Source organism: Hydractinia symbiolongicarpus, chromosome 4 (assembly GCF_029227915.1).
Source record: "Hydractinia symbiolongicarpus strain clone_291-10 chromosome 4, HSymV2.1, whole genome shotgun sequence".
NCBI classification, from domain to species: Eukaryota; Metazoa; Cnidaria; class Hydrozoa; order Anthoathecata; family Hydractiniidae; genus Hydractinia; species Hydractinia symbiolongicarpus.
Window position 1 is genome coordinate 19,797,657 of NC_079878.1, and position 14,088 is coordinate 19,811,744.

The 14,088-nt window shown below is 35.5% G+C and overlaps 2 protein-coding genes across 3 annotated transcripts; both read left to right on the top strand.

Annotated features, from left to right (window-relative positions):
• Positions 1 to 571: 571 nt before the first annotated feature.
• Positions 572 to 3,355, top strand: LOC130642306 (uncharacterized protein K02A2.6-like). The gene has a single exon (XM_057449395.1). It carries the CDS (start codon positions 572 to 574, stop codon positions 3,353 to 3,355), a length of 2,784 nt encoding a protein of 927 aa, XP_057305378.1.
• Positions 3,356 to 5,761: 2,406 nt separating this feature from the next.
• Positions 5,762 to 13,643, top strand: LOC130641704 (uncharacterized). Of its 2 annotated transcripts, XM_057448629.1 has the most exons (5): positions 5,762 to 5,917; positions 6,734 to 6,880; positions 11,182 to 11,422; positions 12,324 to 12,464; positions 13,245 to 13,643. In XM_057448629.1, exons 2-5 carry the CDS (start codon positions 6,758 to 6,760, stop codon positions 13,511 to 13,513), a joined length of 774 nt encoding a protein of 257 aa, XP_057304612.1. In that variant the 5' UTR covers positions 5,762 to 5,917; positions 6,734 to 6,757; the 3' UTR covers positions 13,514 to 13,643. The 2 variants fall into 2 exon arrangements, with proteins under 2 accessions (XP_057304612.1, XP_057304611.1); XM_057448628.1 differs by lacking the exon at positions 5,762 to 5,917 and having other exon boundaries at positions 5,947 to 6,880.
• The last annotated feature ends 445 nt before the right edge of the window (positions 13,644 to 14,088 follow it).

A 14,088-nucleotide genomic window follows, 5' to 3' on the forward strand; every position in this document is an offset into this window, starting at 1 on the left:
TGTATTTAGCTCACGGTAGTCGCAACACAGCCTAAGCATCCCATCCTCTTGACCATTCACGGCTGGTTTTGAGTATGAGAACTACGACCGATTTTCATTGAACCGTCCGAAAGCAAATTTTAGCCCGAATCAAAAAAACATCCGTGGGCAAAAATCTCGGCGTGCAAGTTTAAAATTTTAAACTTGCACGCTGTAATATATTTTACTAGGTATATATCGGATGCCGTGAGTTTCGGCTCGCTCTCTAAACACGATCCAAGATGGTGTCACAGCATCTGATATCAGACTTTATGTTTATATGTGATTAGCTCCTTTTATCAGAAGAATACTTTTTATCTGATGATAGATAACTACTACAAATTGGCGACGAGGATTCCAAGAACTCATGGAGAGGTATATTTCATAATTACAAAGCAATCTCGCGTGAAACAAGACGTGTGAATTTTCGAATCAAAACAACAAATTTTGTTGACTCTTACTGTGCGAAAGGAAACTTTGCTAGGCTGTCCTTTGTAATTTCAAGCGATAGTTATACTTGTGCGCGCGCTCTGAGCATTTCTGTGCAGCTAGCATGTCCGTTTTGCAACTTCCAGCCATACCACCCTTTGACCCAAATGGAGAACCGACTTCAGTTGGTCAACGATGGACGAAATGGCAGACCAGTCTTAAATACTACATACTAGCAAGTGGAGTTAGGGATGATGAAAGAAAGAGGGCAATTTTACTCCACATGATTGGACCTAATTGCCAGGAAATATTTGAAACTTTCTCTGATCCTGGAACAACATTTGAAGAAGCCCTCCATAAATTTGATGAACATTTTTCAGTCAAAAAGAACATACCTTTCGAAAGGCATAAATTTCACCAAGCCTCACAACAAGTAGGGGAAAGTACGGATCAATTCATTACCCGTCTACGACAACTTTCCTTATATTGTGAATATGGATCAGAAACTGACAATGAAATCCGAGACATGGTCATAGCAAAAACATCGAATATTAAATTCCGCAAACGTTTACTTATGGAAACTGATTTGAATCTCCAGAAAACACAGGACCTTGGACGACTTTTTGAATCTGCAGAACACCAAAACAAAGAAATAGCTAATGGTAAACAAACAACAATAACTTCGAGAAAAAGAGGGATTGTAATATATTTTACTAGGTATATATCGGATGCCGTGAAACATGACACTGAAGAAGAAAGCTCTGAACAAATCAACAAACTACATGGGCGTAGACCACCTCATCGTAGCCATAGGAAACACAATGCACCACCACATCGGAACAACCCAACCAAATCATTCAACAAACCAGAATGTGGTCGCTGTGGTATGAAGAACCACAAAAGTCATGAATGTCGGAGATCAAGAGATAAAACATGTAACAAATGTGGTATTAAAGGACATTTTGCAAAAATGTGCCGCACCAAAAATAAACAGCAAGTTCATCAAACCAACCATGAAAACTCTGATGACGAAGATGAGGATATCTACCTATACAAGATGAACACTACGAAGTCAAATAACTTCCCCGTTCTAGTAAACAATAGCGAAATGACTGCTATCATTGATTCTGGAAGCACAACAAATATCATCGATTTTCGAACCTATAAACGCTTATTCAGCAACATCCAGCTTCAGAAATCCAATGCCCGAATCTACCCATACAATGCTACTAAGAAGCTCCCAATCACTGGTACCTTCAAAGCTACAGTTGCAGCAAATCACCATAAAATACTAGCAAAATTCTACGTAATACCTGGTCAAGGAGGCAATTTACTTGGTCACAAAACAGCTGAGCAGCTAGATCTATTACGAATTGGACCAGCTACAACACCCATCAACCATAGAACATTCCAGTTAGGTAGCAGAAGTCTGTCAAAAGGCATACCAGTATCAACAGAACAAGTCCTCAACAAAAACAACAAGGTATTCAAAGGAATGGGAAAACTTAACAACTTCAAACAGAAACTCCATATTGATCCAGATGTCACCCCCATCCAGCAACCAACTAGGAGACTGCCGTTTCACACCAGAAAGAAAGTTGAAGCAGAGCTCGATAGACTGCTGAAATTAGATATCATTGAGCCAGTTAATGGACCAACTTCGTGGGTTTCACCAATTGTCGCAGTACCTAAGAAAAATGGCAAAATTAGATTGTGTGTGGACATGCGCAGAGCAAACACTGCCATTATCAGAGAGAAGCATCCTATTCCAAAACTGGAAGAAATCCTACCATTATTAAATGGAGCCACTGTCTTCTCAAAAATTGACCTGCGAGAAGGCTACCATCAAATTGAGTTAGCCGAAGAAAGCAGAAACATTACTGCCTTCATTACCCATAAAGGAATTTTCAGATACAAGCGTCTCATATATGGTATTTCAAGTGCCTTTGAACATTTTCAGAAAAATATTGAAATGGTAATTGCTGATTGTGAAGGGGCAAAGAACATCTCTGATGATATTTTTATCTGGGGAAAAACACAAGCTGAGCATGACCGCAATCTCGATAAGGTTCTTCGTAATCTTTCTGAGAATGGCCTGCGTGTCAACCCAGAAAAATGTGAGTTTAGCAAGAATAAAATTTTATTTAGTGGATATACTCTCACAACAGATGGCATATCTCCAGACCCTTCCAAAGTCACTGCAGTCAACAAATTCAAAACACCAACAACATCGACAGAAGTCAGATCCTTTCTTGGTCTAGTAAATTATTGCAGTCAGTTCATCAAAGACTACAGTACATTATCAGCTCCACTGAGGAAACTCACCAAGAAAAATACACCATTCATATGGACAGATGATCTTCCTGACGTTAGTCAACTTGTGAAAAGCAACAGTGAATTGGATATAGAAGTAAACAAGAATGATGAAAAGCACAAACAGAAATCCAAGGAAAACACCGACCAGAACCGCAAGGCAAAAACTGTCACTTTTGAAGTCGGACAAAAGGTATTGTTGAAAAATCTTACCGACAACAAAAACAAACTTTCACCGCCCTGGTTAAAGGAAGTCTTCACCATCATTAAAGTATACAAACGAAGCATCATGGTTCGAAACAAGGAAGGAAAAACGTTTCTACGAGCAAACGGACACGCGAAACTGTATAGATCTGCGAAGGGTAAGCAATCGAGTGTTTCTAACGCGCGAAACAGGGCAGACCCTTGTACCTGCTCAAGCAATGCGAATTTTGATGAGAACCAACAATCTAAACCGAATGATGGCCATAACAAAGAAGAAGATCTATACGAAAAGAAAAACCACAAGAACGGTGCAAAAACCTACCCGAAACGACAAAGAAAAACTACAGAGCGTTACGTCATCATCAATCCGAAGCGCAAGAAGAAGACTTAGAGAAAAAATAAGAACGATAACAAGATAATGATAACAAGAACGATAATGATAAACGATGTATATATATAGCAGACGAACGATACGATGTATATAGTAAAAGACCGATGTGTATAGCTGAAGAACAAAAACGTTTTATGTACGTGCAGAGGAACTGAGTTGAAAAGCAAATATGTGAACATGTTATAAAACAAACAATCAAGAAATCAACAACAATAACTTCGAGAAAAAGAGGGATTGTAATATATTTTACTAGGTATATATCGGATGCCGAGCATTTTTCACGCTAATAAAAATAGACCAATTAAAATGCATCTCAAGAGTTTTCGAAGAAACATCAATACGAAGCTTCGAGATTCACTATTTGTTTCTCTGTCTTTAACAAAATTAAGTTTTTTCTTCTAAGTAAAACCTATATCTCACAGCAGCCGTGTTTGGTTACATTTACTTTCACGCTTCCAATCCAATGGTTGGAATTGAAATAAAGAGTATCTCTCGATCAGCGGAAAACATCCGCTCACCCGTTCACATTTCGTTGAATTAAGATCAGCCCTCAAAGTAAATGATCCGCCGCTTATTAAACAAGTATTAAGTCTAACTGTTAGTACATTCCATTGTTTCAGATAGGTGTGATATTTTTTGGAATACAATGGAGAAACTTCTCTTTAGGTCTTTTTTTACTTTAACTTCCAGAGTTGTTTTTCATATAGCGTTTGAAGAAGATTGACAAAAACAAATACCTTTGTAGAAGTTAGATGGCATAAGATTTCTTCGAGAATTTAAAAAATGTTGCTGCTAGCGTTATATTTGACGAAAGCGTTATAACCGTTGAAACCGACAGTTGGATACTGGATCCCGAGAAATGGTACTTCAACTAAACATCGAATATCTTTATTTTGTTATATCCGACCCAGCGATACGTAGCCATCTAATGGAATATTGGTGCTACTTCCTAGTGTGATAATGGATTAAGCATTGACTTCCAATTACATCAACTACTTGCATTTTCCCTGTAATGCTTGTTAGATTGTTATTGTAGCTGCTGCCCTGACAATAACAACAGAATCTTCAAAGTATTTGATTTCACTATGTTATTCACCAAAAAGTTGTTTTACGAAACGAACTGATAAATTATTACAGAACGCATCAGCACAGCATGTAATACAAAGTCGGGCGGTATTGCAAAATAAGTTACAAAACGCGGTACAACAAAGTGCGCTCCTGAAATGTTCCTTATTTTTGATCATTTACGACCCCATTCTTGGTATGACGCTTCCCCTTTCTTTAATCCCAACCCTTCTAAGAAAACAAACAAACAATGCTATTAAAGGAAAATACTTTGATCAAAAGAATAAGGTGTTACCCTAACGAAACTCTCGCGGTTATTATTCTTACACATCTAGTCATTTTAACCTTAACTATGTCGAAGTGGCACGTCCCCAGAAAGATTGCTTAAAAAGTGTTTTAAAGAAGAAAATGCAAATAAACACCCTATTTTTTGTATCCTAACCAGCCTGCGTGTCTGTTTTTACTTTTTACTTGGTAGCTTGGTTCCCCTTGTCTCTTCGCCCCTGAGCCGTTATTAATGAGTGGCTCCTTCACCGCTAATAAAAAGGTGCCCTGAGGGAGTTGTTGCCCTGGGTGGTAAGTTAGACGAGTGTTTCCATGTTCAAGTTGCACGCACATATTTTCAGTTACCATGGCATCTGTGAATGCAACTTAAACATGAACAGTAGTACATCATATTAGCACCTTCGCTGTAACCTCGTTCCCAAGAACTTTAACTCTTCTTTATTTTATATACTCAGTTAACAAACATATGTTAACGAAGTGGGTTTGTAAAAAAAACAAACACATAAACCATTTTTTTCATTTTTCACAGTAACTCGCATTTTTGCCAGAAGGGAACAAAAGAATCGTTTTAGGTATGAGCGAGGTCACTTTATTAGTTTCCTGTTTTTAAATTTTAGTTCATTTGAAAAAAACGTTCTCTGTGCGGTATGAATGCTTTTAAAATTTTAAATCATTTATTTAGCCAAGGGATATGAGAGATAAATAATTAGGCAAGTGTAGATATATGTTATACATTCAAAAAATGCTCTGTTAAACTAATTTCAAGAGTTAACAAAAGCGAAAATGAAAGAAGGCAAAAAATGATTTTACGTGCAAGTGTCAATAGCAGTTTGGTAAAGTTTTTATAGTTCGTGATATTTTGAAGACAGACTTTTTTTGTTTTTATTAACTTGACACTTGACACTTTTATTTTGCAACGTTCACTTAGTTGCATATTTCTTTATATATTAGAAAGCGATTTGGAGAAAGTGCAGTATTTATCTGTTCAATCGTATTTGGATTTAAAAACAAGTTTAAAGCTATTTTGCGATGCTTGTAATTTGAGTGTTTTTATAACAGCGATTGTATTATGTGTTTTGTTTTTTGCAGTAGTGGTGAACTTGAATAAAATTGTATAATACGTGCTGGATTTTTTTTCACTCTGGATCACTTCATTTACCAGTTACAGCCTGGTGCAATTGAGTTGAACAGGTTTATGCTAAGCAGATACAGGTAAGTACAATATTCCACATCGATGTAGCGATTGGTATTGCAGGAAATTGTCGAAAGGAATAACATTAATATTTTTTAAATAAAGAAACAAAAAAACATTATAGATTTCTATATGTAATATTTACTAATGTTTTAATAACATGTTAAGGTAAACCAACACAATCAACGACATCATGTTTTATTTATAAAAAAAAACACATCCATAAGGAGGTATTTATCACTCGCATTGTTTTTAAAAACCAAACTAAATATTGGGATTGTCAAAAAAGAAAGAGAGAGAAAGAATAATTGACTTCATGTGATATAGTTATTAAAAGATTAATACTTATGCGTTGCAGCTTTTTTTAGGTAGCGGTCTGTTTTTTATATACCGGGCTCGGGCACAAAAAAGAAAATTGTTGTTGAAAAGGGTGCAGTGGTTCTTTCACATTAAAAAGTAATGAAAAATGTGCAGTGTTGTAAAAAAGTGAATATTGAAATAAAGAATATACAGCCTTTTGAAAGATAATACGATTAACATGAAAGAACATGAAATACTTTTGTCACGTCGATACTCAAAAAACTCAAGTGTAGGATTTCTATTTAGTAATAATTCACAAAAAGTGGTCAAAAAGAGGGCTTTTCATGCCCAACTTGAAATAAGATGAAACAAAACATTTGTAAAAAAAAAAACACATCATCATAGAAAAAACCTATTTCATGCCACTAGTTACAGCAACAAATTAAAGAACTAACTAAAACATTTAGTAAAAACAACCCAAAAAATTTGTGTGGTCGTTTTTGTTTCTCTTTAAGGTAATAATTTGTTTTAACCAGGTTCACCACCTACGCCAACGGAATATGGGCAATAAATGCGGAAAACAAGACAAGTATGCCGTCGACAACTCAGTTGAGACAATAAAAGATTATTGCAGAGAACTACCATTCTTGAAATTCTTTGGTCAAACCAATATGGAAGGTGAGGTAAGTTGTTAGCCTTCGAAGTGTTGCATTTGATTAGTTACAAGAATGAAATAACAGAACAGTTGAAACGGGGTAGTATGGTTTGTGTATATATACTTGAGGTGGTAGCTTGCACTTTGTCGCGAGCAAAAATTAGATGCATCGATAACATTGTGTTCATTTAAACTTCTAAAGATGTAAAGAGAAATCTTTGGATCGCAGAAAATTAATGTTTGACGTTGACGTGATTTTTTGACATGTTAATTTCTAATTCGCTTTGCTTAAACGAAATTAACCTTATTTATTTTCCCATAGCCAGACCTGACAGAATAAAAACAAGTTGTTTGAGAAGAGGAGTCATCTTACCTTGTACTCAAAAGTAGGGGTTGTTGGTCGTATTACTTATCGTATTAAAACCTTCTATCTTAGAAACTAAGAATTTCATATCATATTAAAAACCTAATGCTTTTGAGACTGAAAGTAAGGAGTTGAGATCATCTTGCACGTATCCATCTTTGGCTGATTCCGATTTCAAACGCCCATGTCGTTTGAATAGCTTGTCTGCTACTCCGCCATTTGCAGCCGCTGTTGCACAACCGGATCTAAGGCTATGTAGGCCAGCTTTTTCCTTTTCTCAGAGTTTTATTCAGGTTAGATTTTTGTCACAGTAACTGCTCTAAAAATAAACTCCTCTGAACTCTCGTCCGTTAATTTTGTAAGTTCTAAGTACACTTTTAGATTTTTGACTGGACATAATTCGTTTCCCGTTTTGCTAATAAAAATCCAATTTCCTTCTCTGTACACGTCAGTTTTGGACTTTTCTATGAACAGTTTCATGTAAGATTCACAAATTGATATATCACAACGTCTAAGACCGGCTATCTCGGAAAACCTCAGACACCCTGCAGAGCCAATTAAGCATATTGCTAATGTCGTCATATTGTAAATGTTTTTTCTCTGCGAAAGTTTTGTGTGCAATAACTTTAAATGTTCAATTGTAATAGGTTGTTTTCTATTTTTCATGGTCGAAATGATTCGTTTAGAAGCCTCAAGCATTTCAGTAACAATAGGATTTTCACATGGGTTTTCGTACCCTCCGAGAAGATGAAAAAACTTTATAGCATAATAAGCACCTTCAAATTTTTGACAAAGACCAACCGGACTGAACTCCGCTTAATATAAACAACGCAATAGTGGTTGATTTGGCTGGCGTAACTGACACTTTAAAAGACTTAAACCAGCGTTCCCAAAGGTAGAACGACGATTGATATTTCTTCAGGGTATTCTCCTCTCTACAAGTGCTCTTAATCAAATTCCCAGTGGACCAGTACTCATACTCTGTGGTCCCAGCGGACTCATTTTGCCCTGTGGCATTTTTAGCCGAAATCCAAATTGACGGCTAGTATTGGCGAAACGAATTTTTCGCTGTAAAGAAATACTTTTTATTTTTTCCCTGTATTACACATACTTTTGGTTCACCTAAAACCAAAAATAAGCTGAAGGCCAATAAGGTAACACAATTACACTTTCACATTTCGAAGTTTTCATGCTTTTTAACACTTTTCCTACAAGACTTGTTGGAGGTACTATGTAGTTGTTTTCGCTTTTCCAAACATAATTTAGCGCATTTACTCCTTCTGTATTGGAACAATAAAATTTTGAATAAAACCGACATATCTTTTTGTTGCCGTTGTCAGAAAATCTGTCAACAGTAAAAGGACCCCACAGTTGGTTCAAATTGCTCTTCTTTTACTTGCCAGTCATCGTGATCTATCATACGACTAAGAGTGTCAGCAAATCTTAAATGTTCCCTTGGAACCCAGTTTACCGATATGTCAATTCTATTTCTCCTACATATATAAAATATATTTTCAGCAATAATTTGAAAATCATTTTTTCGGCTTCCCGCGTTTACAATTTTTGACCCTACAAAATTATCCGTTTTCCATAGAATTTTCTGTTTATTCAAAATGCTTTTTAAAGACTCCAGTGAGTATTCTATAGTTTTTAATTCCCTCCAAATGGAGCTTTTTTCTTGTTCTTCTTGCATTAACTGTCTAAATGCAATTCCCTGTTGACTTTCATGCATGGCATGAGCTGCCATCCCAGTTGAGCTAGCATCGGAATTTACAACAATCGTTTTTGTAGAATTATCGTACAGTTTGCTTATGTTATATTTTGACAGATTATTTTTCCAAAAGAATAGTTCTTTAATCGCATGGGGGGGGGGGGTACTTAGCTATATTTAGCGTAGCATCCCAGGCGAATGCCTGCTCAATGATAGAATATAACCTTCTTGTTTTTAGTTGTGTAATTGCCCCATTACAATTTTCATAGATATAATTTTACCACACAGCTGTGAAAGTTTTCTCGTGTAAAGGTAGGCATATATATAATATTGTTTATCAAGTTTTTCGCTGAAACCATTCTTTTTTCTGGTATGTACCACTCTATTTTTTCCAAATCTACCGAGACACCTAACCATTTTAACTGCTGTTTAGGATCCCACACTGATTATCCTGCATTTTCTACAAAACCTGACAGTTGTAAAGATTTTTGAACAAATAGGACATCTTGTTTTGCTTTTTTATAATTCTTATCAATGCCAAAACCATTGTCAATAAATATCGCAATTTTGATCATAATTTCTCTCCAATATTTTATAAAAACTCTCATTGTTTTTGTAATAATAAACGGGGCCGGAGAAAGCCCGAACGGTAATACTGTAAAAACAAAGTATCTTTCCTTTCCTCCTATGACCCATGAAAACCCCAAGAATTTCTGATATTCTTCTGAAATATCAATGTGATGGTAGCCCTGCTTTATATCGAACTTAAAACATGTACCCTTGTGCAGTTAGAAATTCCCTTAACATCTTCCAATCCTTAAACTTAACTTTTCTTTGTAAATGTGCTGGTTTACATACCTTAAATCAAAAATTAGTCTATTTTTTCCTCCTTTGATACTGACTGAAAGGGGATTTACAACATTTGGTGCAGAAGACACTTCCTTAATTCGACCTGTATCAAGAAGCTCTTGTACCGCTTTATTGACGAATTCCGAATTTTTTTAGCGGATTGATTATTAGAAAAAGTTTGTTTCTGTAGTGTCGTGAAAAAGGGAATAGTATAGCCTTCCTTGATAATTTTGGGAATAGTCGTATTACAGCCGATGGTTTGCCAATATTTTAAGTTTTCCTTAAGCCTACCCTTAACTCTAGTTCCAGCCGTATTTCTACTTAGACAAAATTTGTACGTTGCCTCATCTCTTACATTGTTATCAAAATTTAAACACTTATCTATTGTCTTTTCTTTAGACTTGCTTACGGCCGATAACGTTTGGGCAGTCTTTCGTCCAGTGGCCAGTCTTGCCACAACCGAAGCACATTGATCTTGCACTTTGGAATCTGTACGCTGATTGGGAAGAATATGGTGTGTTATGGTTGCCGATACTCCCAGACGGTTGAGATGGTTCTCTTGAAAATGCAAATCTTTGTGATTGGAAATGGTTTGGCATAGGTGGACAGGATATCAGGACATTAGTTGGGTGTGCATAGGGATGAAAAGTGGAGGGTAGAAGGACTTTGGCTTTACCTTTGCTTTCTTTTTTGCCAGTGCTTTTGACTCAGTCGATTTTATCCGTTTTTCGTCATCTGAATCGCTTGCTAATTCATCAGATAAGTACTCTTCTACAGTGACCCATCCTGCTGGTGATCTATCCGCCATTTTTATTAGCTTGTTTCACTTCGTGATTTCGAGTTTTATTCCTGCTAAACGTTTTGTTGATCTTGATACAGAACCTTCTTTGATAAGGTCGATAACATCTTCCAAATCTTCCGCTAATTTTTGGTTAAATTGGAATTGGATTTGGTTACCTTGTCTCGACGATTCTGGTTTAGCTGAAACCTTCATGTTTTTCGGTGTACTCTGTTGTTGCAGTTTTGTTTCGAATCCTATTTCTGTTCGATAAACCTTTTGTCCAGGTAGCTTCTGATTAGGTCAAATTGTTCCATTTCGTTTAGTGTTTGCGGGGCATATTGGCTGTTAATAACAGGTTCTTCCATGTTATTATTAGAAGTTTCGTCCATTTTTAATGCAATTGCGTGACCTTGAATACTTGAAAGCTAATCGACGTGTGATTGAATTTTCTGAAAATCCACCCTTTTGCTTAAAATCACGTGACAACGTGATACCGAGGTTTTTACTGTAGGCCTGTTCTACACCGAAAATAAATTCTAATATTTTAAGTCATTGATGATGGAATGACAATTTTTTTGGTTATTTAAAAACGTTGAAATAACATGGGCAATTGTTCTTATTCAGAAAAATGATGTCAGCTCGACTAAAAACGTGTCGAATTTGGGATCATATTTATCCTTATTGGACGAATTCTTGAGAGGGTTAAAGAACGTTGAAGATTTTACAGGAGAAGAGGAAAAGTTTGTTCAACTTTTAAGCTCGGTTTCAACCAAAAGAAAAAAAGAAGGTGAAACCACTAAAACGTGTTTCAAACGATTGAAAATTCAAAGCAAAAGATTTTCCACAATATACAGGAAACGTGGAGGTACGTGGTTACACTTGGTTTTTTGTTAAGTCTTTGATTCTTTTACGAAACTTTAAATTTAAAACGTATATACGGCCTGTTTTTTAATCAACACGTGGTCAGCGTCTCGAAACTTGAGACGCGATTTGTGGCTCTTAAATCAAGACCTCGACGGTTCATATTTGGTACTGTTAGATAGCTTAATTCATCCTCTTTCTGCAATATGTCCATCACTTTTATTGACATCTTAGTCCCTAGGAGTTATGGCGGTCCAACTGTTGGGTAGCTAGTTTCTGCCAAATTTTGTGTGAATATTTGAGGGACCCATTCTAAACAACCTCAAACGAGTACAAACACTGGGCATGAGATTGCTATGTTCCACAAAAAGGTGCATCTCTATGTTATTCTGTCATTAGTTGTCTGTCAATCAAAAAACGTATTAATGAAATGTATCATATATATGGATACTGAAATTGTTTAACCTGGATTTTCTTTAAGAAGAAAACGTAACGGAGACATATTTCACAGTGATACATTATTTTCATTTCTAAAGACATTCTACTGTGACAAAAACATGAGTGCTGCTCCTTTGAACAAAATATTGAGTGAGAAAATTTTACTTCTTAATTTCTACATGTTTCTTAAAAAATGCGCAAATTCGTTGTCCCGGAGCCAAATATTTCCTCTTTTAGTATAAGATTACCATGATTAAGTTTCATTTTAATGTTGACAAAATTTGCCGAAAGTAGTGAGGACAATTTGTCAACATTACAAACGATTTGTCAAAATTACAAACGAAAACAAAAAACCTTTATAAATGCACAAAATATTGCACAAATAAGCAAGGTCGCAGTGATATACAGTATTCAGGATCCTGTTTACGCTGGTTTGGGCACAATATTGACTTATTTTTTTGTTCTAGTTATATCTGAAAAGTGCGAACATCAAAAATATTGGGGTACAAGACAACAATTGCTTGCTGGTAAAGTGATTGCTGATTGGTTGGAAACTAAATATGGTTGTCTTGATCCCATATTTGGAGTTTTAATGAACCCAACAGCAGGTGGGTCACTAGATTAGGGAGATGAACAATCCCTTGCTCACCTTTATCATCTTTCATTGGTTTGCTAAAATGATTCAAGGTTTTCTCTTTAACCGATTGAAAATAAGATAATCGAACTTCATTAAAAAAAGTTTTTGAGAACTCATTTCGCGCATAAATTATTACCGGGAGTACTAAAATCGTTTTCCATGAAAATTACAGGTAATGTCTTTTCAAGGTAGTAAACGCGTGTATAAAAAAAAAAAATCTGCATTAGTTCTAAGCATAGTATTAGATAATATTAAAATAAAAAAGTTTAACTGGGTTGGTCGGGCTGGAATCAGCTTGCATGATTCATGATGAAAATATAAACGTTTTCTCAGCCCGGGTTAAAACATCGGTACATGAAAAGTTTTTTGTTCCAGATGCAGAAATTCATCTAAAAAAAATTATTTTCAACATGGCTATAAGTAAAATATATTTGTTAATAACAGTTTTATCTTTCATATTTTTGTTATAAACGCCTACAAAAAAACATGTGGTTTAATCATATGCTCTGCCAGGATCTCCAGTTAAAAAAACCAGATCCCGGTAAGCCGAGTTGACTCGCTTCCCATATGACAAATTGTTGATATGTATGAGAATTTGTTATTAGGCCGATTTCAAACAGAAAAACCGGACCAGCCGGGTTGTTCAGGCTTATATAAACTCACTGTTGAACAAGTGTTTTGTTATTTCATAAATTTCAATAAATTTCATAACTTTCATTCTTTAATTTTATTTATTGTTTTTGAAATTTAGGTAGAGTTGGTCCGGGTGATTCATGCTGGATACATAATATGCTAAACGATGACACGGGTTACATGGCGTACCATTCAGTTGTTCATGACGGCTTTGGTTATTTGTATACCTTTCATAAAATTGGTCCTGGTTATGACTACATGTGTACAGACACGTTAGACGATGATAACCCGATGGCTGGTCAGATTGATGGAATTAAGTTCTGGAGAGAGACACTGAAAGAAATTGAAACGAAACTGAATGTTCTGAAAAAGTGGAAAAGTTTATGACTCGCCGACATATGATGCTCAGTAAAAAAGGAGGGGTGTGGCTGTGACGTAAAGTTTAATGAGATGTAAATATGCTTTGACTATTGGAATTCACATTGATTCACCTTGTTAAAACTGAACTTAAACAAACGATTACTTGTTAAAACTATTTTGGATGGTGGAGATAAAAAAATATTGTTGTTTTAAAAATCTCCAAGATTTACTACTTATGTTTTGAATAAAGATAATCAAGTTTTTTTCGTTCATACACGCTTCACTTCACGCTGCGTTACCGCCCACTTCGATACTCCCATAATTTTTATACTCTAAGTCAAAGACACATTGTGCTTTCATATGTGCACTTCTGCATAGAAAGATTCAAACTTAGGCTATGTAGAAGTAGAAGCTAAAATAAATAGAATCTCCAAAATTTCCTGTCAAGATTTTAGGATCTCTTGGAAATCAATGTTAAAATTTTTTTTCAAATTTCCATGTAAATTTTTATAATTTTGTAAATAGGTAAAATGTAGAATATAACACATGTTTTTAATTGCCACAAAACCGGAAAAGTCAGTTTTGTTGCAATGAAATTCTTT

Coding starts and splice junctions, on each gene's coding strand:
- LOC130642306 (XM_057449395.1), top strand. CDS start 572: ATGTCCGTTTTGCAACTTCCAGCCATACCACCCTTTGACCCAAATGGA.
- LOC130641704 (XM_057448629.1), top strand. CDS start 6,758: ATGGGCAATAAATGCGGAAAACAAGACAAGTATGCCGTCGACAACTCA. Junction 6,881..11,181: donor AAACCAATATGGAAGGTGAG/GTAAGTTGTTAG, acceptor GTTCTTATTCAG/AAAAATGATGTCAGCTCGAC. Junction 12,465..13,244: donor TTTAATGAACCCAACAGCAG/GTGGGTCACTAG, acceptor TTTGAAATTTAG/GTAGAGTTGGTCCGGGTGAT.